We start from the raw sequence: 24,008 nt of genomic DNA on the forward strand, positions 1-24,008 counted from the left end.
TGGGTTGGCACCCAGTCCAGGGTGTCCTCCACCTTGTGCCCCAAGCTTCCTGGGATAGGATCCAGGCTCCCTACAACCCTGTGTAGGATAAGTGGTATGGAAAATGGATGGATGGATGACATGGGTTCAATATTTGAACATTTCCCACCCATGTTCACGAAGCCCCACCCCCTGGATCTTAGGTGGCCAGTAGAGTAGTATTCTTCATGACATCAACTTATGGATGACTAAGAACTATCTGAAATTAAACAGCAATAAGACTGAGCTACTCGTTGTTGGGTCTAAAACAGCACTTGCAAAGATGAACACTCTCATCCTCTCCATTGACGGCTGCACCACACCCTGCTCCACTCAGGTTAAGAGCCTTGGTGTCACTTTAAATAGCACGCTCTCCTTTGCTGCACACATACTATTGCAGTGCCTTTTTCCATCTGCGATAAAGACTACACCTATCTCTCACTGCACACAGCACAGAAGTCTTGGTCAATGCTTATGTTACATCCCGCATTGACTACTGCAACTCCATCCTGTCTGGCATCCATAATAATCCACTTCACTGGCTCCAAATAATCCCAAACTCTGCAGCAAGGATCATTACATGCTACAAATCAACCAGCCATGTAACACCTCTGCTCATCCAGCTTCACTGGCTTCCTGTTTCCTATAGAATTAAATTCAATATTCTGCTTCTCACATTTAAGGCCTTACATATTTATGCTCCCATTTATAATATTGTACAATTGTATATATAATATTGTGTTTTAGTGTTTTGTGAATTGTATTTGTGAAGTGACCGTGGGTGTCGTGAAAGGCGCTTTTTTATTTTAAAGTTTTTTTAAATAACATTTATTATTATTATTATTATTATTATTATGTATAAAATGCCTGACAGGAGATGCATCCAAACAAAAACAAGCATTCCAGACCAGAGGGCAGTTTTCCAAATGGGTTTTCCCAGCGACTTAATAAACTTTTTCTAAGGCCACAGCTTAACCCATTGTTTTTTATCAGGTTCTTTTTTATTTATTTATTTATTTAAATTAAGAAATAAAAGAAGACTATCGCACCTTTAATACACTTTTTGTATATTAAACAACAAATTTTAAAGTCTAATTATACCCCAGCGCTTTTGAATTCTCATTTCTGTTTCATTTTCTTTACACCACAGTGCCGTCGAAAGCTCAAATCTGATTGGTCAGAAGGTGTGCATTATTTTCGTATAGCAGCATGACTCGGACAGTAGTTCCGGCTGTAGCGCGAGTGATAGGTTAGTATTAATGCGCTCGTTCTAATACGTTATTGTTTCTGTAGTAAAAGCTCATACACAGGAACCTGTATTGCGTCTGTTCCCAGTAATCTAAGATTAATAATAAACAGATTAAAATTAACCATGTTTAAGAAAATAACACCTATAATCATTGATGTGGTGATTATTTTTTTTATTACGAGCGTTGTTAGGTGCATTATTTTCCTATAAGAGCACGTATTACATAACAGCAGCATTGAAAGTAGCTCCAGCTGCAAGGTAAGTCACAGGTTTATATGAATGAGGCAAACGCATTTGTATTGTTTATTGCGAGTAGGTGTCACGAAAGTGTACCGTTCTTCTACATAATCTCTACTTCATTCACCGCAAGTGTTCCAGCGCTTCCTGTGTCTCCGGATTCCTCTAGAAAAGTTTGATTCAACGACGTCTCACTTTGAAGGTTTTAATTTGCGCTTGTTCTAATATATTTATCATTTCTATATGAACTCACACAGGAACGGGAACGGCAGACACACTACCTGGATTAAAAACAGGTGTAATCGTTGACATTTTCTGTAAGGAGATGTGTACTGAGCATTTAGGGAAGGAGACTCCAGTGTCAGTGCTTTGTAACAGTCAGAAGTAAAACTATACGTTTTCTGACGTAGTTAAGATAAAGTATTATAAAAATGAAAAAGGAAATATATTTTTAAAAAAAACCAAAACAAAAAACCACCACCAGCACATTTTTTCCCAGGAAGGCACTTCACATTCTTCAGCGATATTGAAAAACAGCCGCTGTGTATCGTCAGTGTGACAGATGAGATAATAACAGACGATAAAATAAAGATTTCACGGTGCTTTCTGTTGCTAAGCAACCGGGTTCACGGTGGGCCTTTATAGGAAAATCTTAAAGATCACATTGAGTGTTTTCAGAATAACGACACAGAGGCGATGTGTCAGACTTCATTTTATGACTTAAGTTATATCTCCAAATTTACTAATACAAAAAACCAAAAAAAAAAAAAAAAACCAAAGTCGGACATACAAACATGTAACAAATATAAAGCACAGTCTTCCCAGTATGTATATCACAAGCTAGACACAAACATACCTTCAAAACACAGATGGCACACACTACCTGCACACGTGCGTGTGTGTGTGTGTGTGTGTGTCAGTCTGCCTTCTTATATTAAAACACCTAGCAAAACACTCTCAAATTAGATGCTCAGTGTGTCACAGCTGACTGGAGGGGAAGTGATGAAGTCCAGCCAATAATACAGATAGAGTTTAGGTGCTCATACACACGAATGTCAGCCATCATTAATGATCACACACACACTCACACACACTCACACACACAGTACTAGTGAGTCAGGCTGTGGTAGGACAAGGCCTCTCTCTCTCTTTCTCTCTTATCCAAGTGCCTCAGTGGTCTTTGCTGGGGTTCTGGATCTGTAGAGCCATTTTTAAACCCCTGGCTGAAATGACTCTCGAAGCTCCGCTTGAAGGTATTACGCTGATTGAGTCCTTGTAAAGTCAGGACGCTGGTTCTGGAGTTAAAACCGTTGCAGATCCAAAAACCCACAATCGTGTCTTCGTCCAAGTGCTCTGGTTCCTCCCACACAAAACGGATCTCTCTGAGAAAGAGAGAGAGAGAGAGAGAAAAAAAAGGTGTGATCTTAAACAATACCGACTAGGAACACTTATATAACCGTGTCATGTGGCTACACTTACAAAAGAGCCTTCACACAGAATTTCGTAATACTGAACACAAAAGTTTGTGGACACTCTACTGAAATGTTTCTCATGATCTTAAAAAGCTTCTGATCTGAAGGTGTAGGATTAAATGTTTGAACTCTGTGTTGTAGACAAAAATATAATCGTGCCGACGTATTCATTTCTTTCATTAGAAAACGAACATTTTATTTACTAAAAAATATTTTTTAAATGGACGACTAAGAGCGAAATATTCGGGAAAGCAGCTGATAAGAGTCCAGCGTAGGTGGGAACTCCTTTAATACTGTTTAAAAATCATCTCAGGGAAATTCCTCAAGAAATCGGTTGAGAAAACGCCGAGAATACATTTCTGGAAATTCTAGACAAAAAGGGGGGTCTACTTTGAAGATGCTAAAATATTCAATTATTTATTTTTGATTTATTTTGCGAAAAACGCAAATAGGTTTATGTCCATTGTCCCTAATTCACGGTTGCCTAGCAACAACGTTCTCATGACGTCTTGGGCAGCGAGAATACTGCGTGTTCTCTCTGAACGTAGTACTAGCTACTTCACGTCATTCGAAAATGCTGGTGATGCAAAGAATAAATCATTTGTTTTCCATTTGAGTTCTGTAAACCTGAACTTCTCTGCTGTTTTCAAACTGTATATGCACTTTGAAAATGAAATGACAAGTCTGTCATTAAAACCTGAAGTTTACTTGACACATGCAAGGAATAAAACACTTGGGGTGTGCTGTTATAGGAAAATAATCAGTGATGGGATGGTGTGATGCGAGGCGGAATTACTGTTACCATCAGCATGTCCTGAAGTGTCTTACTGCTTTTATACCTAAGCGACTTGCAGACGAGTACGAATTTTACTTATTAAAGAACGACGCATACTTTTTTTTTTATCCATTTAGACTCACATTTAATGAACTGAAATGGAATTACGTTCATGAAACTTCAAAACTCAAAATGTATTTCACGCGTTAAAATCCAGATTTACAAAATTCAAATCCAAATATCATTATAGGCATTTCGCCATGTTAGCATGTCTGCAGTGTTCCTGTAGAGAGGCAGTTTTGGAGACAGGAGGTGCTCACCACAGGCCTTTTCCTGCTGCGTTCCTCCTCTGCTGGGACAGACTGTAGATCTCCTGCAGCTGCTTCTTCTGGTCGTCGCTCAGAGACTGCGTTAGCATCTGATACCAGCCTGCGTCTGAGCTCTGCACGCCTGCAACGCCACAAAGTCACAAACACTGACTACGTTGACATGGACAGCAGTAATCTAATTATTGACCTCATTCTGAGTAAGACAATATTGTGATTAAGGTGTTTACATGAGTTGCTTTTAGAATATTCCTTTCATGTTCCTGCTTTACATGTTATAGAACATAGATCGATTAACAACAGATGTCATTACGTCACCGCGCCACGCCGTCCGACGTCCCTCCAGAATTTCACATATCGACATACAGTTGGTATTCGTTATGGTACCATATACAGTTTTGGGTGTTTAATTTTTAATTTTACGAAAGCTTCAAGTGCGGTTAATTATTTGTCATGCTATACGTGCAAATAGACGACTGCTTGAAGCCGTGGGCTGCGTCCCAAACTGCATACTTACCTACTGTATAGTAACTGCGATACATGTATTTCTCCTACTATATAGTAAGTAAGTACACGGTTTCAGACGCAGCTCTTGTTTGGCGTCAAACGGTAGAGCACGGTCGTGTGTGATCGTGTCCTGTCGCACAATGTGGTGAAAACTCCCACACGACGTTAATAGTGTGATTAAGGTGTGAACATGTCTGTAATACACGTCGATAATGCGACTAAAACAGGAATACTCCACATGTCTTAATTCCATTAATTCCATGTCTTAATTCCTTAATTTGTGTTTACTTCGAGTGTGACTTTAGTCGGATTAAGGTCATCAAGAATCGGTGTTTACATGCTAGTTTCTTAATCAGAGCATCGTCGTAATCGGGTTCATATCGGATAATTGTTGTCCATGTAAACGTACTGACTGTTAGTGAGTGAAGTTAAAAGCAAAAAACAAAACAAATCCAAATCTAGCCCTATTCAGAGCAGATTAGTTTTAGATGGGGAGGTGGGGCGATGTAATTATTACTGAAGTATCACTGGGACTGTTGTCTGAATTGGTCATGTGCATACACGCATCTCTATACTGTATATAAAAGACACTGCAGGAAGCTCTCGCTTTTTTTCTATCATCTCCCATCAAAAACAAAATGAAACCAAGTACTAGCAGAGTCCAAGATGCAGCATAGGAAAAATATAGACGATGTCAGAGAAGCACTTTCGTGGCTTTTAAGAAAGTTACCGAGTTCCTCGCACAGGTAAAGCCTATGGTCCTTGTGACATACTAATGATCAAGCTCAACTTGCATAGCATGAGCCCTAAAACAAGCGTTATACATAATAAAAGACAAAACAATCCGATTGTATTAACGTGCAGTGTCTGTAATCGGCACCATTACAGAGCAACAATTGAATCTTAATCAGTTTAGTAATGATTAGTCATTAAAGATCTCAGCAATGATTGGTAGGATCTGTTTGACACGTACATCTTGATAAGACACACGCATTTGGTAAACGAGTCTGGTATAATGGTAAAACGTGAAAGTGAAAGCAGGTCAGACGGCCACGTACGAAGCAGGGAGGCGGAAAAGAACTGGTACTCGTCTTCTCCGTTGTCGTAGTCCAGCGGCGTGCTGTACTCCTCCAGCGCTGTGCCCTCCAGACCATCCTCATCCCAGTAATCTTCATCGTCGTCGTCCTCATCTTCATCGTCATTGCCGTTGCCGTTGCCACGGGGAGCGCTGGACGGCTGCATGCTGGAGCTCTTCTCTCCTGCTTCATCCTCATCACTGGGTATCTCCTCTGGGAAAAAAAAAAAAATTGACATCCACGTCTCACACACAGAAATACAGATCGCTTTTAGTTTTCACAATTAAAAAAATTAAATGATATTATGTATTCTAGATGTACACGAGAGCGGACTTTGCTTTCAAAACATCATGAAACTGACGTCCAGACACTGCTGGTTGCCTCAAGCCATCTTAAAAATAAGTGCGATTGGCCTATCAGGAGATCGGCAACGACACAGCCGTCCGTGGCCGGAAGCCAAAACAGCGCAGATATTTTTTTTGTACATTTTTCGGGATACAAACTTCAGAATCCTGCACAGAATCAGTTTTTAATGGGAAATCTTGAACACCGAGCCATGAGGAGAGATATGGAGCAAGATATAAGTCATATCTAGATGTAGATATAGTCCAAAAAAAAAAAAGTTCAGAGCATAACAGTTTTCGACATTATTAGAGAGTTTTGTTTAAAATGAAGTGTGACGATCTCATGGGAAAATTGGACATTCTTGTTGTTTCGCGTAGAGATCGACCGATATTGATTTTTTTAATAACCGATACCGATTATTTGCATGTTTACCTGCCCGATAAACAATATACAACAGAACCGATATTCCTCCTTGCATAAAAACAAAACAAAAAAACCCTCTTATTTACACACCAATCATTAGAGGGTTCTGAAAGAGTGCAAAAAATAAAAAATGTCTTTTTTTTTTTTTAATAAAAGCTTCGATGAGGTAAACAGATTATGCGACTCCGTGAGTTTGTCTCTATTCCTTAGTGCCAAGCTGCTTAAACTACATATCAAGTGTTTATGTAACACATCTCATTTGTGCATTAATGGCTGTTATGTTAAATAAAGTTTATTAATTAAAGCAAAGCAAGTATACTTAACTTTACCTGTGCACAACAGCGCTGCAATGGCTGTCCTGCGCGCAATTCTCAAAACGGCCACAAGATGGCCCCATCTATCGGTGGATCCGATATTACAAAACCGATATCCGATTAAGGAAAAATGCTTAAATATCGGGAAAATCGTCGGTACAACCGATTATCGGTTGATCTCTAGTTTTGTGAGTAAAATGAGCAGACTAAAAGTCTAACTTGCTTCATTCTTCAGGACTGATTTTGATCAAGGGACAACATTCATTTGGACAGAATTATGTTTGACAACTAAATGTAGAATGCTGAATCGTACTTTTCTTACCTCTGTACATGCGAATACTAGGGAAATTTGATTCAAAATAACATTCTAACTGTGAAATTGGCTCTGACAGAACCTAATGCAAATCAGCCAACAAGCAAAACCTTAAAACAAGTCAATAAAACAAACCCACACACTGCAGGTTAATGTTCAGACAAGGCACTTAAACTAACGCAACTGAACGATACATAGCTCCAGCCAGTCAAGTCATGTGACTAACCTGGTCAGCTTTAACGTACTAACACGAGCTGAATGAGATGTGCAGGAGCGGAGATTATTAATCAGATAATAAGAATAAATAATGGATTAGATAACATTCTTCTATGAGACTCTTACCGTTCTCATCCTCCTCGGTGCCCTGTGTTCTGGAGAATTGCTCGGGCTTGTTGAGTACTCGTGAGGCGTAGATGTGCTTGAGGCCCAGGAACAGGAGCAGGACAGAGGGGATGATCTGACTGGCCACGCCTTCTAAAACCGCCGGCCGGCTGGACAAGTCCATCAGCAGACTCAGGCCGATGATGCACATCTTACGGTCGTGCAGCCTGCACAGCGTGGCATTGTTATTTACACACACACACACACACACACACACACACACACTAATATGTACCACTACAGTTGAGATATTAGGAGTGTACCCTAGGAAGAACTCTGTGTCGTTCATCCACTGGTTGATGAACTGGGCTGTGATTGGCTCGGCACTGTGGGCGAAGCGCATGTTCTCCAGAGTGTGCATCAGCAGTGAGGGACTGTAGTACAGAGCAGCGATGGCCACCTGCAGACACATGGTGCGCAGCTCGGTGGACTTCACGCCACGCGTTAGCCGCTCCAACACCGCTTCCACGAACAGCGGGATACACTGAGGAGCAAGAAGCAGTGTAAAAAGACTTATAGTGGGTGAAAATCATTCTTATAGTGAGATGTGTTTCCACTGGAAAGCCTATTGCTTGGACACAAACTTAAAGTACATACTTAATCATCTACAATGGCTTACAGTGTGATTTATAACAGGGTACTTATTATTATTATTAGTAGTAGTAGTTGTAGTTATCATCTATCCATCCATTATCTGTATGGCTTATCCTACACAGGGTCGCGGGGGAGCGTGGAGCCTATCCCAGGGGGATGGGATATTAACCCATCACAGGGCACAATCGCACACCAATTCACACACTACTGACAATTTGGAAATACCAAATCCAATACCAAACCCCCCCCAACCCCCCCTCGATCGAACCCGCCACACTGCTGACCTGGTCAATGCCCCGACCCCGGCACTGTAAGATGATGACCTCCAGCAGCTTAGCGGCGTGGCACTCTGCATCCTCCCCTGCATCGCTCGTTAGAACCTGGACAAAAACATACTCATGTCAACACACTGAAAGAAACTTTATGGTTTAAAGAAGCAGTTTGTACATTTTAAAGACAGTCCTCTGCTGTCTGTGAGGTGAACTGCGCTAAAAGTAAAAACATCAACAGCTTTTATTTTCCCAATCAAACCCCTCCCTCTGTGAGCCTACGTATGCCTTACAAAAGAAAAGAAAAAAGCAGCTGTGTTCTGGCCGGGAGGCGGGGCTTATTTCAGGGCCAGAAAAATGGATAATATGAAGAATCCATTCAGATCCATTGCAATATTATGATAAGGGACTCTTACAATTCAGAAATAATCAAATAATAGCAGAATTTAAACCTTTCTCGATCTTAGAGACTGTCTGTTCCGGAGTTTTTTGCATTAATTATCATAAAACAGACTTAATATGATATGAATTAGGTGCAAAAAATAAAGTTCTTGACAACAGAATATCTGGACAGAAGGTTTCATTATTGAGTTCATGTAGACAGTCAGCTCACCTTTTTGCACATGGTGTAAATGACCTCCATGTGTTTGGGATTGGAGAGAAGTGTGTCTGTGTCCACAGTTACATAATTGTGTAGGAGAGGCATCATATCTGCACGGATACAACAAATGAATCCCAGTCATCATCATCATCATCATCATTGTTGTCATCAGTGTCTCTCTTAAATAGTTAACATCATTAAACTCATATACTGATTTAAACAGTGCCATGAAGACCAGCACTTTGAGAGGAAGCAGCAGTTGTGTTGTATTTAGCAGGACAGACCTGTGAAGTAGTCGAAGCAGTCGTGCTGGAAGACGTCGTAAAGCACGCCCAGCAGCTGCCACATCTGAGGGGAGATGGTCTGGCAGGTGAGACCAAACGCCAGCGATAGAATCTCCTCATAGAACTCTGTGACAGACACACACACACCTGTTGCAGTAATATACTGTATAAGATGCAGTAGTATATATGGCTATATTCATTTTATATCCAATACTACATTTTTTAATTTTGTACTGAATATGTTTAATTGTATTATTCTGAATACTCTTGCGTGTCCAGCCTACCTTTTTGGATTGCTGCTGTAATCTGTTAATTTCCCTCTGAGATTCATCACGTATACACTACCGGTTAAAAGTTTAGACACACTCATTCTTTATTATTATTTTCCCACATTTTAGAATAATAATAAAGTCATCAAAACTCTATAATAACACAAATGGAGCTATGGGAATTATGCTGTGACAAAAAACCCCCAAAATAAATAAAAAATAATTGAATATTTTAGCATCTTCAAAGTAGACCCCTTTTTACCTAGAATTTCCAGAAATGTATTCTCGGCGTTTTCTCGACCGATTTCTTGAGGAATTTCCCTGAGATGCTTTTTAAACAGTATTAAAGGAGTTCCCATCTACGCTGGACTCTTATCAGCTGCTTTTCGGAAAATTTTGCTCCAAGTCGTCCGTATAAAAAAAGATTTTTGTAAATAAAATGTTAGTTTTCTAATGAAAGAAATGAATACGTTGGCACGATTATATTTTTGTCTACAACGCCGATTTCAAACATTTAATCACACACCTTCAGATCAAAAGCTTTTAAAGATCATGAGAAACATTTCAGTCAAGTGTCCACAAACTTTTGACCGGGTTTGTATATGTATCTTACCTATCTATCCATCCACCTCTCTAATATGCATACAATAGCCTTCAAAGAATGTGTGTTTAAAAAAAAAAAATAAAAAAACCCCCCAAAAAAAAAACTGCACGTGCCCCACCATGTTGCCAAACATATTACAACTGTACATCAGAGCTCTTTTATTTCCCGCACAACAATAAGCGACTCCACACACACACCTGCCATACCTATGATGGGCTTCTGGAGCACAAGGCCGATCACCTGCAGGCAGATCCCCTCCAGCTGCTGAGTGATCTATGATGGAAAACGTCGAGAATCATGTACTGTGCTGACATTTTCCATGTGTTGGATCACAAGGTAACATGACTGCACTTATTTATGGGTCCTGACCTCTTTGTGGTCCTCCATGACCGTGAGGATGGTGTCTATGGTGCTAAGGATGCCCAGTGCCATCACGGTCTTATCTTCGCTCTCCTCATACTCCTCACTCTGCAGAACCTTACTGAAGATCTCCGCCTGCACAGAGGAGAACGTGTGTTTACTCTGCAAATCTCTAGCTTTCAGTTCGTTGATCTATCTAGTTAGAATTCACATACACATGACAGTAGGGCTGGGCGATATATCGCTAGAATACCGATATCATGATAAATCATTACACAATACACTTTTCTGAGATACTGTTGGTATGGTGTGGTATTTAAAAAAAAATTACTAGGTATTTAATTTACTACTGTTCTGCAGACAGTCTGTTAGCTAAACTATATATTGCGATACGCATCGTGTATCATTGAAATGTCCTCAAGTATTGTGATATGATATTTCTGTCATGTCGCTCAGCCCTAGATGACAGTGTAGGATATTAATATACAGATAAAATGCAAGGAATTGTGGTAGAGTAAAAACTCTGCACTGTATATTATTAGGACTGACACATTAAACGTTCAATTATAAACACCTGAAGAGGCCCAAATCGTGTGATTTGAATGGTGTCATTTTAGTTCTGAATATAAAACTTGCACAGGTGACAAAACAAGGAATAGGACTTAAAGTGCAAATATTATGGTTTTGAAACGTGCCTAATTTTGTTATAAAGGTCTCATACAATAGATTTAGATGCATCTGAGGTCAAAAAACACTACGTACTCATAATTTAAATTGCAGCATTACCTTTTTCCCCTCAGTGTCACAAACGACTCGTTAAATGATCCGTTCTAAAGGATTCATTCTAAACTCCTCCTTTCAGAGAGCATACTCTGCTCTGATTGGTCAGAAGTCCCAGTCTGTTGTGATTGGTCTACCGCTGTCAGTGAGCAGCGGATGAAGACCAGAGGCGGGGCTTTTTGTTACAAACCTACGTAGGTTAGTAGAGGAAGTAAAGTCTGGAATCACTAACGACTCGTTTCAACTGTTCAGAATCGATTCCTTCTTTTGGGAGTCAGTAACTCCATTTGTCGTGCGCTTTGATTTTTGAAACTTTGGACTTTTTACATTCACAAACAACTCTATAACACACTACATGAAAGGTAATATTTGAAAAACCATAACACGTGCACTTTAAGAATCCAGGTCTAAGGATTTCAAGGAATTAAAAATTTCCGTCTCTCAAATGACTTACATGAATATTTCACTGATTTTTTATTATTCATAGGATCATTATAGCTGTTGTAATTAAATAATAACGTATTGCAGTAATAATCAATTTTTTGCCTGAAACAGCAAACAGAAAATTGTCCTATAGTCAAATAGCCAAACAAGCCACTGAATAACTGAATTAAATGATTGAAGTTTAATAAACGAGATGTTTTTATGGGGGAAAAATTCCACTGACTAAACGCACGAACAGTAGCCCTTTAATTATTTTACAATCCTGTATTTTACATACAGCCATCACCATGTTTGTATTGAATCTGTGCGATTGATTTAGCAAACAGGTCAACGAAGTTGCTAGGCATGTTACTATGTGTCTATTAAAACACAAATTAGATCTATAAAACGGCTGCGGGTTTACACTACAGGTCTTCATAGCGACTACAAATCGGTGTTCATTGGTGTCCTGTTTTGTTTTAAGCCGTATGTATGAGTACGCGAGACAAACAGGAATAAACAGGAACTATACCAGGTTCTGAGTCATATCCACTGCGATCACTGCTACTTCCTGATTGTATTCGCAGATCATCTTCTGGATGACGCTCGTAAGGTCGTCGTTCTCCGTCTCTTTGATGACGTGCAGCAGCTCCTGCATCACGGGCCTGATGAAGGGCCTTATGTAGATCTTAGCTACACACACAGAACATTTTTAAAATCTAGTTCGTTCACCAAATTAGCTCCTGTTAACACTTATAGCAGCTATAAACAATTCATCAGCCTCTCTTTTTTCTCAGTCCTGAAAACACTCACATGGCAGAAAACGTAACATTACAGCTTCACCTCTAATTGTTTCAGTGCTGACATTGGAGACTCCTTCCAAAATAAATGTTATATAAACGCTAAATAAACGTCACCTTCTAGAAAATGACACCATATCAATAATCACGTTTTCCTTTATTAAATAACGAAGTGTATTAGTAGCCTTAGATTATGTGGAGTGTCTGGTATATAACTCCAGGTGAATGAGTTGTTGCTATAGAAACGACAGTATTAGAAGGAGTGCATTAACGCAAACCATCTCTCTTGAAACTCTGTTCACTCATTGTCACTTTCTGACTGTTTTTGACACCTGTACTTTAGGACTGAACATAAATGCGTGTGTGTGTGTGTGTGTGTGTGTGTGTGTGTGTGTGTGTGTGTGTGTGAGACTGACCGTGCTCCTGGTTGCTGACCAGAGTCTGCAGAGCGATGGCTGCCTCCACTTTGACAGGCATCTCCTGATCATTGATGAGGTCCTGTTTGACGAGTTCCACTGCGTTCCTCAGGACCAGCTCATTGTGGAACTTCAGCGGGCTGAAGCAGTGCAAAACCCAACAGGACTACACATGGGGCAAAGCAGCACCACACCCAATTAACACACACAGTGAACAGGTCTCTTCATGCATACCACAAATCCATATGTATGATTCTCAGAAGCATCCACACATCCATCCAAATATCAAGCCATCTTTTCATCCTATTATCCATCCATCCATCCCTTTAATCCAATTATCCATCCATCCAATTATCCATCCATCTCTTTAATCCAATTATCCATCCATCTCTTTAATCCAAATATCCATCCAATTATCAAGCTACCTTTTCATCCTATTATCCATCCATCCATTCCTTTAATCCAATTATCCATCTATCCAAGTATCCATCCATCTCTTTAATCCAATTATCCATCCATCCATCCAATTATCAAGCTACCCTTTCATCCTATTATCCATCCATCCATCCCTTTAATCCAATTATCCATCCATCTATCCAATTATCCATCCATCTCTTTAATCCAATTATCCATCTATCCCTTTAATCTAATTATCTCTCCATCCATCCACCCATCTCTTTAATCCAATTATCCATCCATCTCTTTAATCCAATTATCCATCTATCCCTTTAATCAATTATCTCTCCGTTATTAGTTATCATCCATCCAATTATCTATCCATCCAATTGTCCATCCATTAATCCAATTATCCATTCAAGTATCCTTATCATCAATTTAATTATCCATTCACTTATATATACATTCATCCATCTAGCCATCCAGCCGCATCTAGTTAATTATCCATCCATTTATTTCTTCAATTATGTATCCATTTAGCCATCCGTCCATCCATCAAATTATCTATCCATCCATCCATCCCAGACATGCTGCCCCTCACCCTGGCACGCAGGTAGCCCAGACTGGAGTTGAGTAGAGGAAACACATAGTTCTGCAACACAAGCTCCATCTGATCTCTGTATATTTGCTTCTACAAAACAAAGAAGTAAAAAGAGGTGTCACACTGTTAATGGAGCAAACATGATTCAATACAGTCACCAAACTTTACAACTTTACCTTTAACAACGGATCAGCTAAAGCACCGATGACGTGCAGCGCCCCGTCTGTCCTGCGGGGGTCAGCGCTGGGGTTCATCAAAATCTGATGGCAGAACGCCATCATCTTAGGAAGGACCTGATCCAGCATTGAGACAAAGAGATGATTAACAAAAAAACATATTCATATGCATAGCTGATACATAAAGTAGCATAAACAAATCCTAAATTCTAAAGGAAATGTGAAACCGGTAGCCACCTCCTTCCTCTTTCTGGATGCTTTGCACAGCAGAGTCTGAGCCGCGGTGGCGGGAAACACGTGGTCATCGTACATGTCTATAGCAGCAAAGCGACAGCAAGTAAGCGTACATACACAGAGATCATTCGATACATCAAGCTGTTCAAAGCATTTCTAAAAATGCCAACTCAAAAATCCATAACATAGTTAATGGTGAAAAAAGAGCAAAGACAGAGAGACAGATGGAGGGAGACAGAAATAAGACATTGCCTACGTTTACAAGGACAGCAGTAATCTAATTATGGACATTACTCTGAGTAAGACAATATTCTGATTAAGCTGTTTACATGAGTCACTTTTAGAATATTCCTTTCATGTACCCATTTTACATGTTAAAGAACATAGTTCGATTAATGTCACGTCATTACGTCCCCACGCCACGCCGTCCGACGTCCCTCCAGAATTTCACGTATCTACATACAGTTAGTCTTCATTATTGTACCGTATACAGTTCTGGGTGTTTCATATTTAATTTTACAAACGCTTCAAGTGCGGTTAATTATTTGTCATGCTGTACGTACAAATACACGACTGCTTGAAGCCGTGGGCTGCGTCCCAAACTGCGTACTTACCGTCTATATAGTAGCTGAGATACATGTATTTCTCCTACTACAGGCCTAATGTAGGCAAGTATGCGGTTTCAGACGCAGCCGTACTCTCTTGTTTGCCGTACTGTTGAGCGCTGCCATGTGTGATCATGTCCTGTCGCAAAATGCGGTGAAAACTCTCACACGACGTTAATAGTGTGATTAAGGTGTGTACATGTCTGTAATGCGACTAAAACAGGAGTACTCCACATGTCCTCATTCGATTAGTGTTTACTGCGAGTATGACCTTAAGCGGATTAAGGTAATTAAAAATGGCTGTTTACATGCTAGTTTCTTAATAAAGAGTACTGTCTCAATCGGGTTAATAGTGGATTATTGTTGTCCATGGAATCGCAGTGAATAACAGAAGGACAGAGAAGACAGAGGAAGAAAAAAAGCCTCAAGAGAACCAAAGGACTAACTGAATTTCATCCGGATGTACTCGTATGGATCTTCCTGCCACAGCTTCTCATCTTCATCCTTATAACACATCAGAGGAAACACCACCTCCTGAGTTATAGTCTGCGGAAAAACGGCAAAGTATTAAATCACACAAATGGATCTCATTCGGCAAGGTTTACGTAAAGCTACATGAAGAATCCAAGATATACGTATATACATGTGCATCTCAAAAAATTAGAAAATCGCGGAAAAGTCCAACCGTAATTTAATTAAAAAGTCGAACTTTCGTACATTTCAGATTCATTACACAAAGTGAAATATTTCTAGCCTTTTTTATGTTTTAATCTTGATGATTACGGCTTACAGCTCATGGAAATAAAAAACTTCTCAAAATATATCTCAAAATATCTAAAAAAAAAAAAAAAAAATCTCAAAATTTCTCAAAATATGTCTCGAAATATCTCAAAATATATCTCAAACTATCTAAAAAAATCTCAAAATATTCAAAAATATCTCAGAAATCTAAAAAAAATCTCAAAATATCTCAAAATATCTAAACAAAATCTTAAAATATCTCAAAATATTCAAAAATATCTCAAAAATCTAAAAAAAAAATTGCTAAACATTCAAAAATATCTCAAAAAAATCTCAAAATATCTAAAATATCTCAAAAATATCTCAAAAATCTAAAAAAAAATCTTAAAAATCGCAAAATATTTAAAAATATCTCAAAAATCTCAAAAAAATCTGAAAATATCTAAAAAAAAAAAAATCTGAAAATATCTAAAAATATTCGAAATATCTCAACTTATCTCAAAATATTTAAAAATATCCAAAAATATCTCAAAATATTCAAAAATGTCTAAAAAAAAAAAAACCTCAAAATATTACAAAAAGAATTTATAATACAGGAATGTCAACCTGAGAAAAGCTCTAATCAGCAAATTCACTCAAAACACCTGCAAAGGTTTCCTGAGCCTTTAATCTCTCGGTCTGGTTCAGTACACACAACCGCACAACCATATATGCAAGTTCCACTTTTTGAAATAAATTACAGGAAAACAACCTTTTCCCATAATATACTCATTTTTTGAGATCTGTATGCTCCCAAACATAATCACGCCATCCAAGCGGAATACCAAGAGGAATCTGTACTGAATCAGACCGAGAGTTGCTGTCCCGGAGTCTGACCTGCATGTGTGGCTTCATCTGTTTCCACGTGACGGAGTGAGAGACGGCCCGCGTCAGGTAGTTCAGAGCTTGCTGTAACACACGCGGACTCACAAACTGCTTCTGCCGGTGCTGGTCAATCACCTTTAACAAGACCTGGAACACACAACACAACACATAACACACCCATTTCACACGCATGGATCATGATATAGTATAGGTGTAGTACATTCAAATATATTGTAAGTGGAGTTTGATGAAACTCTTATTTTAATGTCTACAACAATAAATCAGGAAAAAAAGGTATCTTAAAGAAAAACTCAGATGTTCTAAAAAAGACATAATGATACCTACAACATCTCACAAAAATGTACTGAGACATAACTGATCACAATATCAATAATATATTGTCCAGCTTTACTGTACACCCACACACTCAGCTCGTTATAGATTTTAAGTGCTGCGTCTTATAACTCTTGATGTTAATTACTAGGTAATGAATAGTTTATTAAGTACAATTATTTTCTTGTCCATCTTCCTCGACTCTGATCTGAGAGACTGAAGCCACGCCCAGCCTGTCTCCTATTGGCCATTTCATCAAAAGGATAGTCTATTTAATAGACGATGCAGAGTAATGTAAATGCACGTAAAGTAGTCCATACAGGATTTCGAGGAGGGTTTTTGTGATTGTCGCGGCCGAAAACGCTCGATTTCGCTGCGGCTTTTTTTTCCTCAAAATTTGCGATGCAACTTACGGAGCGCTTTTTTTTGCGGAAAACTACTTGATTGGCGAAATCGCAACTGCATGACATTCGTCTTTCACAGTGATGTTTGTTGGTAATTGAGACCTTTTATCTGTACTCATGTTTGACATACACTGCCAGTCAAAAGTTTAGACACACTCATTCTTTATTTGAATTTTTTCCCCCACATTTTATAATAATAATAATAATAATAATAATAATAATAATAATAATAATAATGTGATCAAAACTCTGGAATAACACAAATGTAACTATGGGAATTATGTTGTGATAAAAAAATCTAAATAATTTAATATTTTAGCAAACATTTAAATCATACACCTTTTAAAATCATGAGTAACATTTCAGTCAAGTGTCCCCAAACTTTTGACCAGTAGTGTATGTGAATTGAACAGGGCTTTGGCTGAATGCGTGTTTGTGATGATGTCACATGACGCGTCTTGGCTCAGAGTTTACATGATGAGTGTGTATTCATGGATAATAAACGACACACACAACCCTTACCTGTTGAATCCCAACAGAGTATGTCTTCAGGAAAAAATCTGCAAACTCGTAGTACTCCTTTGTCACGTTGCCCGGGCTCCCGTACCTACGAACGGATAGATACGGATCAGAAAACGGAAAACTGCAGACAGGATCTGAGACGTTAGAGATACGAGAGACTACGGTATGTTGAGGTTGTGAGGTCACCTCTCAAACATCCTGGTGATGATATGTAGAGCCCATTTCTTACACTTCCACCATATTAACTCCGGCCGATCGTCTTCGTCCACCTCCAGAGTCTCCTACGAATCAGAGGCAGACCTGCTGTGAGGCCCTTCAGAGGTGAACTCCACCTCACTGCCCAATGGTAATTATCCTTTTATCTTGCAATACACACAAAACTTACAGGAGGGACGTCCCGATCCACAACCGCTCTCAGGATCTCCATCCACTGGGTCATGACTGTGTTACTGAGCAACTGGAGAGGCAAGGAGTACTACACACACACACACACACACACACACAAATACACATTTAGTATTGGAAACACCCCCACAGACAAGCCATTGTAAAACAACTACACTTTTAAAATAAAATGTATAAGTACTTAAAGTAAGAATGAATGCAATGTCAACACATAGTGAAAAATAAACGCATTATGTAAGGAATAAAACACTTGGGGGCACGCTCTTATAGGAAAATAATTAATGACAAGAAGAAGAGTTACCATTATCACTACAAAGTCGATTATTACACTGGAACAGCCCGTCCCATATAGTTTGATTCCTCTTATACCACAGCAATTTGCCGCAATCACAATTTTTTGTTCATTAAATCGTATGTTTTATCCATTTAAAGTCACATCGTGGAAAGTTCTGTGAAACATGTTCGTTCCTGTATCACTTATGTTATATGTTATAATGATAATGAGTCTTTATTGGTCACAGCACAGTGAAGTTCTTTTCTTCGCATACCCCAGCATGTCAGGAAGCTGGGGTCAGAGCGCAGGGTCAGCCATGATACAGCGCCCCTGGAGTAGAGAGGGTTAAGGGCCTTGCTCAAGGGCCCAACAGTGGAAGCTTGGCAGTGCTGGGGCTTGAACCCCCGACCTTCTGATCAGTAACCTTAACCGCCTTAACCGCTAAGCCACCACTGCCCCTGGTATAGCACCGGCCGCTCTTTTTCTCGCCATTGAAGTGGTATAAAGTCATTATACCACTATAGCAATAGACGCTGCATGCTAACCTGCACGAGTGCATGGAATATCTTGAGGATCTGTTTCTGGATGAGGACAGAGAACACCGTGGCGTCAGGCAGCAGCTGAGTGATGAGCTGCTGGATCCGGGGCAGGAAGAGCTGCATGGCAGCCAGCAGGGGCACCCTCTCCTCCGCCTTCCTAAACCTGTGAACAACAACAACAACCACCACCAGGTCACACTACTACAACCACTAAACATGATGACACTCAGTACATCTGCTCTTTATATATATATTATATATATATATATATACATACATACATACATACATTATATATATATATATATATATATATATATATATATATATATATATATATATATATATACATACATACATACATACATATACACACACATATATTCCGCTGTTTTTGAATTCACTAAACACAAGAATCCTTCAGTTCACTATGCGCGGCTGGTCCGACAGGAAGTTCGGCTCCCTGTAAGGGAAATAAGCTACATGAAGCACTCACTCGTAGCTTTTGACGAGTTGGTAGAGCGCGAGCAGACTCCCGTACCAGCTCCCACTGTTCTGAGACTGCAGGTACAAGTTGATCTTATCGACGATGCCGGTCCAGCGGCCGGGGAAATCGTGCTTTATAATAGTACGTAAGCAGACTGTAAGCTGGGCCCTGTCCATTAAAAAAAAAAACACACACACACACAAACACAAATATCATAACTGAGAAAGAAGCCTATTAGTCACGACTGTAAAAGTAAAGAACACACTGGAGGTCATGGGTCTGAGAGCTTGGATCCGTCGATCAGTACAGAGAGTGTGTGTGGACGAGTGAGGAACTGACCGTATGGACTCCGGACACCGGATGATGGCCTCCACCATGTTCTCTCGAATCTGGCCGCGGTCATTCTCATGGATGTTGAAGGGAAACACGACCTCGCCCACAGACGGCTCACGGTCCTGCCAGTACTGACTCACCATGTTCTTCAGGTAGATGGCAGCTGTGATGCACAAAGAGGTCAACATGAAAATATCTTCTCCTACCATTAATAATAATAATAATAATAATAATAATAATAATAATAAATGTGTTTGGCTGTTTTATGTTGCGTTACTGTTTTATTTTTTATATTATTTTATTCCTTATTCCATTTCACTCAAAGTACAGCAACGTGAGTTGTTTAAAGATTTTTTAAATAAATGAATTTCTCTTTATTTACTATCAAGTATTAGGAATAATTTTGTTCTTTTCCCACATAATAATTGACGACGGGCCGTTAAATTATTAGAAAACGTCTTTTATTTTCTAACAAATGTTGTTAGCAGTGTGTGCTGTGGTGGACAGTAGGCTAACTTTACCGACTGGAACTACTTCAGCTGTGCATTCACTGAAAAATTACTGCACACCTCAGATCGTCTGAGAGCCAATCAGAATGGAGAATTCAACAGCGCTGTGGTATAAACATTCAATAATTATTTCGCTTCGGCACAATTACAAGACATTTCTTTTACATTTTTTCCCACATTATTTCTACAACCTAGAAGTTATAATCCCTTTTATGTCTTTATTGTCCATTTAAATTCTGCAACTAATCAAAGAAAATGTGCCTACTAAAAATAATATACTGTGTAAGTAGTTTTATATCATAATTTCCAGCACACATTTATCACTGCCAGGTTTTTTTTGTGGCTGGATCTCGAGTGGAGTTTTAAGGCACACTGTAGTGCACTGTACGTTAGTACACTGTGTACTGCAGGCTCTACAACTCCATTACCTTACACCCTATGGAGTAAGCATATATAGTGAGTAAGGAGCACACGCACACTAAAACACTTATGTTTTATATGATTCAGTGCCCTGTTTCTGAATCCCCCCCCCCACAAAAAAACCAACAACTTTATCTTCTGAATTTTGGAAAGAAATGGCAAAAGAAGAAGAAGAAGAAGTAGAAGAAGAAGAAAAGTAATTTGGGAGCTGAAAGAGTCGACTCTTATAGTTGAGCTGAGCCGAATACTCTGTCTCACGGAAATGAGCCAAAGTTCCCACTATGGCTGTACGTACATGTGTGTGTGTGTGTGTGTGTGTGTGTCCTCACCTGCCTGCCGCACAGGAAACTCCACCTGCTCCGACACGATGATCTGCAGCAGAGTCGGAGCAAAGTTGATGATCTTGTAGGACTAGGAAGAAAAATAAATCACAGAAATAACATTTCAGACAAGCCGGCTGAAAATAACTCCTTGCGCTGGCCTAAATATAGCAGACAAATTTAAGTGGTTTGATCTCCTCCGTATCACTAATGCACTACTAATGAAATACATACAGACTGCTGCAGCTGGCACCCGGTTGTCTCTAATCAGTACGACTAGAACTTAAGGAAATGGAATTAATATCTATCATTCAGGCACAATATATATATATATATATATATATATATATATATATATATATATATATATATATATATATTGCAGTTAGCACATGAATACAGTGCTTCTGTAGGAAATGTAGGAGCCCCACAGACAGAGCAAAATGTTTTTCCGTATATTGTGGCACAGGAAATGTGATAGTGTCATATATATATATATATATACCCCATATATATATATATATATATATATAGTGGCACAGGAAATGTGATAGTGTCATATATATATATATAGACACTATCACATTTCCTGTGCCACAATATACAGAAAAACATTTTGCTCTGTCTGTGGGGCTCCTACATTTCCTACAGAAGCACTGTATTCATGTGCTAACTGCAATGTCCTTTTAAATGTCGTCTATATTTTCTCATTTTGCATGTTATACTCGCCAGTGCTTAGTTTTGTTTAGGTATGAGACAGATAGAAAAGAAAAAAACAAGTGACAGCTTCCTGGTTTGTCTTTATGCTGAAGAAAAAGCACAAAATCGTTTTCAAACCATGAGATATTACACCTCACTTCAGACAGGAGATTATATATATATATATATATATATATATATATATATATATATATATATATATATATATTATAAAGGTCAAGGTCAAATTTATTTATAAAGCACACTCAAAACAACACGAGCATTGAGCAAAGTGCTGTGCATCAGGCATAACAGGAAATAAAATACCAGGGCTGGGCGATATGACAAAAATATCATATCAAGATACTTGAGGACATTTCTACGATGCGTGATGCATATCACGATGTATAATTTAGCTAACAAACTGTCCGCAAAACAGAAGTAAATTAACCCCCCCAAAAATTGTTAAGCTGAGTTTGACGATATTTTTCTTTAATGTCCACAAAGACAAAGAAGATTAAGTTTAAAAAAAATTACATAAAATTCGTCGTATCATAGTTGTCGTCTCTGTCGTCTCATAGTCATGTTTTGAGCTCAAAAACTTAGCGCCAAAACTACAGAACTGGCATTGATTGACTTATTCCAATACTTTTGGAGGAGACTGTAACACTAATCCAGTCCGAATAGGGCTGATGATGCACATACTTAACTGTCTCTCATCACACTTAATGCTGTCTGTCTTTACTCTAATACTCCTAGACAACTAAAGATTTCTAATCGCACTGTCCGGTCTTGGGTCACACAGAAGGTGATAGGTTCCCTTTTTGATGACGTCTTTTTCCCTCGCCAATTGTTCTACATCCGGGTTTCTGTAAAGCTGCTTAGTAACAATGTAACTACTGTGTGAATCAGATGAGACTGAATCCTTCATCCATAAAGGCCTTCAGTTCAGTCAAGCCAGATCACCCGGCTTTCAAACACACTAGCTAACACACCTCACAGCGTTTTATCTGGTAATCATTGCTCCTTAGATAAAACTTGCTCCAGGAATTATGAATATCCTCTGTTTCCCAATTCTGTCACTTGATATGGGCAACTGATGCTAATGCTAGCGTGCTAAATGATAAGAGCTTGCATTAATTACACTAGCATGACTGACAACACAAGCATGAAGCACTGATGCAAAATAAAAAAAAACACTTTTATTCTCATTCCTTCGTCCAGTCCTCCGTGTCGGAGCTAACAGTATGAACAGGCTTCTCTGTTTACATGAGTTAGAGATAAAAAAAATCAGGCCACTCGGCATAACTGGCTAAGATAATAATAATAATAATAATAAAGTTATTTATAAAGCACACACACCTGATTGAGCTCATTTTCAGCGGCTATTCTAAGGTTAGGGTCTATAGTTCCCTTTAAAGCCTGTATAATCCGATTGGGATCCATCGAGACCACAACTGCACAATAACCACAACTTTTCTTCTTTTTTTTTTTTTGACAAATGGCTAGCTGCTTTAGCTAGCACACATACACTGTGTATGTCGTAACTCAAAAATGTCCCCATTAGACTCTAAAGTGCACTACATAGGGTGTACGTGCCATTATTTAATACGCTATGTAGTGCACTAATGTAGTGAATAACACGCCGTTTGGAATCCGGTCCCTAGTCCTGCCCCCTTTTAACCGTTAAGCGTGAGCTGTTGTCGCAAAAACATGAACGCGGACCGGTTTACGGCAGCTAATTAGTGCCATGGAAACACGGAGTGAAAAATATACGCGCGTGAGTGTCAGCTTTAAATACTATGCAGTTCAACCGGGAAGATGATGGTCAGTGGAAGTATTTTCGCTCTGGCTGTGTATGAAAGAGCTGCTGCTTGCATGCTCTTTGTTGTATGCGTTGTGATTGAACAGCTTTATAAATTAAGTAAATATATGTATTGCTCATGTGCCTGAAAACTGTTTATTTTTTAAAGAAACTATCAGTACCATGTGTGTTACGATATCACGAGAAGATATATAAGTATACAGGGGGGGAAACAGTGGAAGTTAGCGGTTAAAGGGGCAACAATTATAAATGTTAATTATAATATCAATTTAAAAGAAATGACAAATTAATGTCTTTGGTATATTATTATTATTATTATTATTAGTAGTAGTAGTAGTAATTTTTGTTCAGTTGTTGTTACATATACAGTATATGAGTGCCAAAGATAAATACATTTCTTTTGAAAATTGCGAAAAATGAAAAAAAAAAAAAAGAAAGAATAGATTTTTTAAAAAGAAATCAACACTGTGTTGTAATTAATATTT

At 38.9% G+C, this 24,008-nt stretch overlaps 1 protein-coding gene across 2 annotated transcripts; it reads right to left on the reverse strand.

Annotated features, from left to right (window-relative positions):
- Positions 1 to 1,278: 1,278 nt before the first annotated feature.
- ipo8 (importin 8) lies at positions 1,279 to 23,212 on the reverse strand. Of its 2 annotated transcripts, none has more exons than XM_053650564.1 (25): positions 23,061 to 23,212; positions 21,009 to 21,090; positions 19,757 to 19,913; positions 19,427 to 19,585; positions 18,937 to 19,093; positions 18,098 to 18,187; positions 17,899 to 17,993; positions 17,713 to 17,797; positions 16,466 to 16,600; positions 15,295 to 15,394; positions 14,247 to 14,323; positions 14,010 to 14,126; positions 13,834 to 13,923; positions 12,837 to 13,002; positions 12,153 to 12,313; positions 10,427 to 10,552; positions 10,264 to 10,330; positions 9,185 to 9,310; positions 8,913 to 9,010; positions 8,315 to 8,410; positions 7,700 to 7,920; positions 7,398 to 7,603; positions 5,643 to 5,873; positions 4,072 to 4,201; positions 1,279 to 2,886 (listed from the first exon to the last, which is right to left on the reverse strand). In XM_053650564.1, coding segments are annotated over exons 1-25 (3,057 nt in total). In that variant the 5' UTR covers positions 23,145 to 23,212; the 3' UTR covers positions 1,279 to 2,885. The 2 variants fall into 2 exon arrangements, with proteins under 2 accessions (XP_053506539.1, XP_053506538.1); XM_053650563.1 differs by having other exon boundaries at positions 10,255 to 10,330.
- Between the last annotated feature and the right edge of the window lie 796 nt (positions 23,213 to 24,008).

Source organism: Ictalurus furcatus, chromosome 19 (assembly GCF_023375685.1).
Source record: "Ictalurus furcatus strain D&B chromosome 19, Billie_1.0, whole genome shotgun sequence".
NCBI classification, from domain to species: Eukaryota; Metazoa; Chordata; class Actinopteri; order Siluriformes; family Ictaluridae; genus Ictalurus; species Ictalurus furcatus.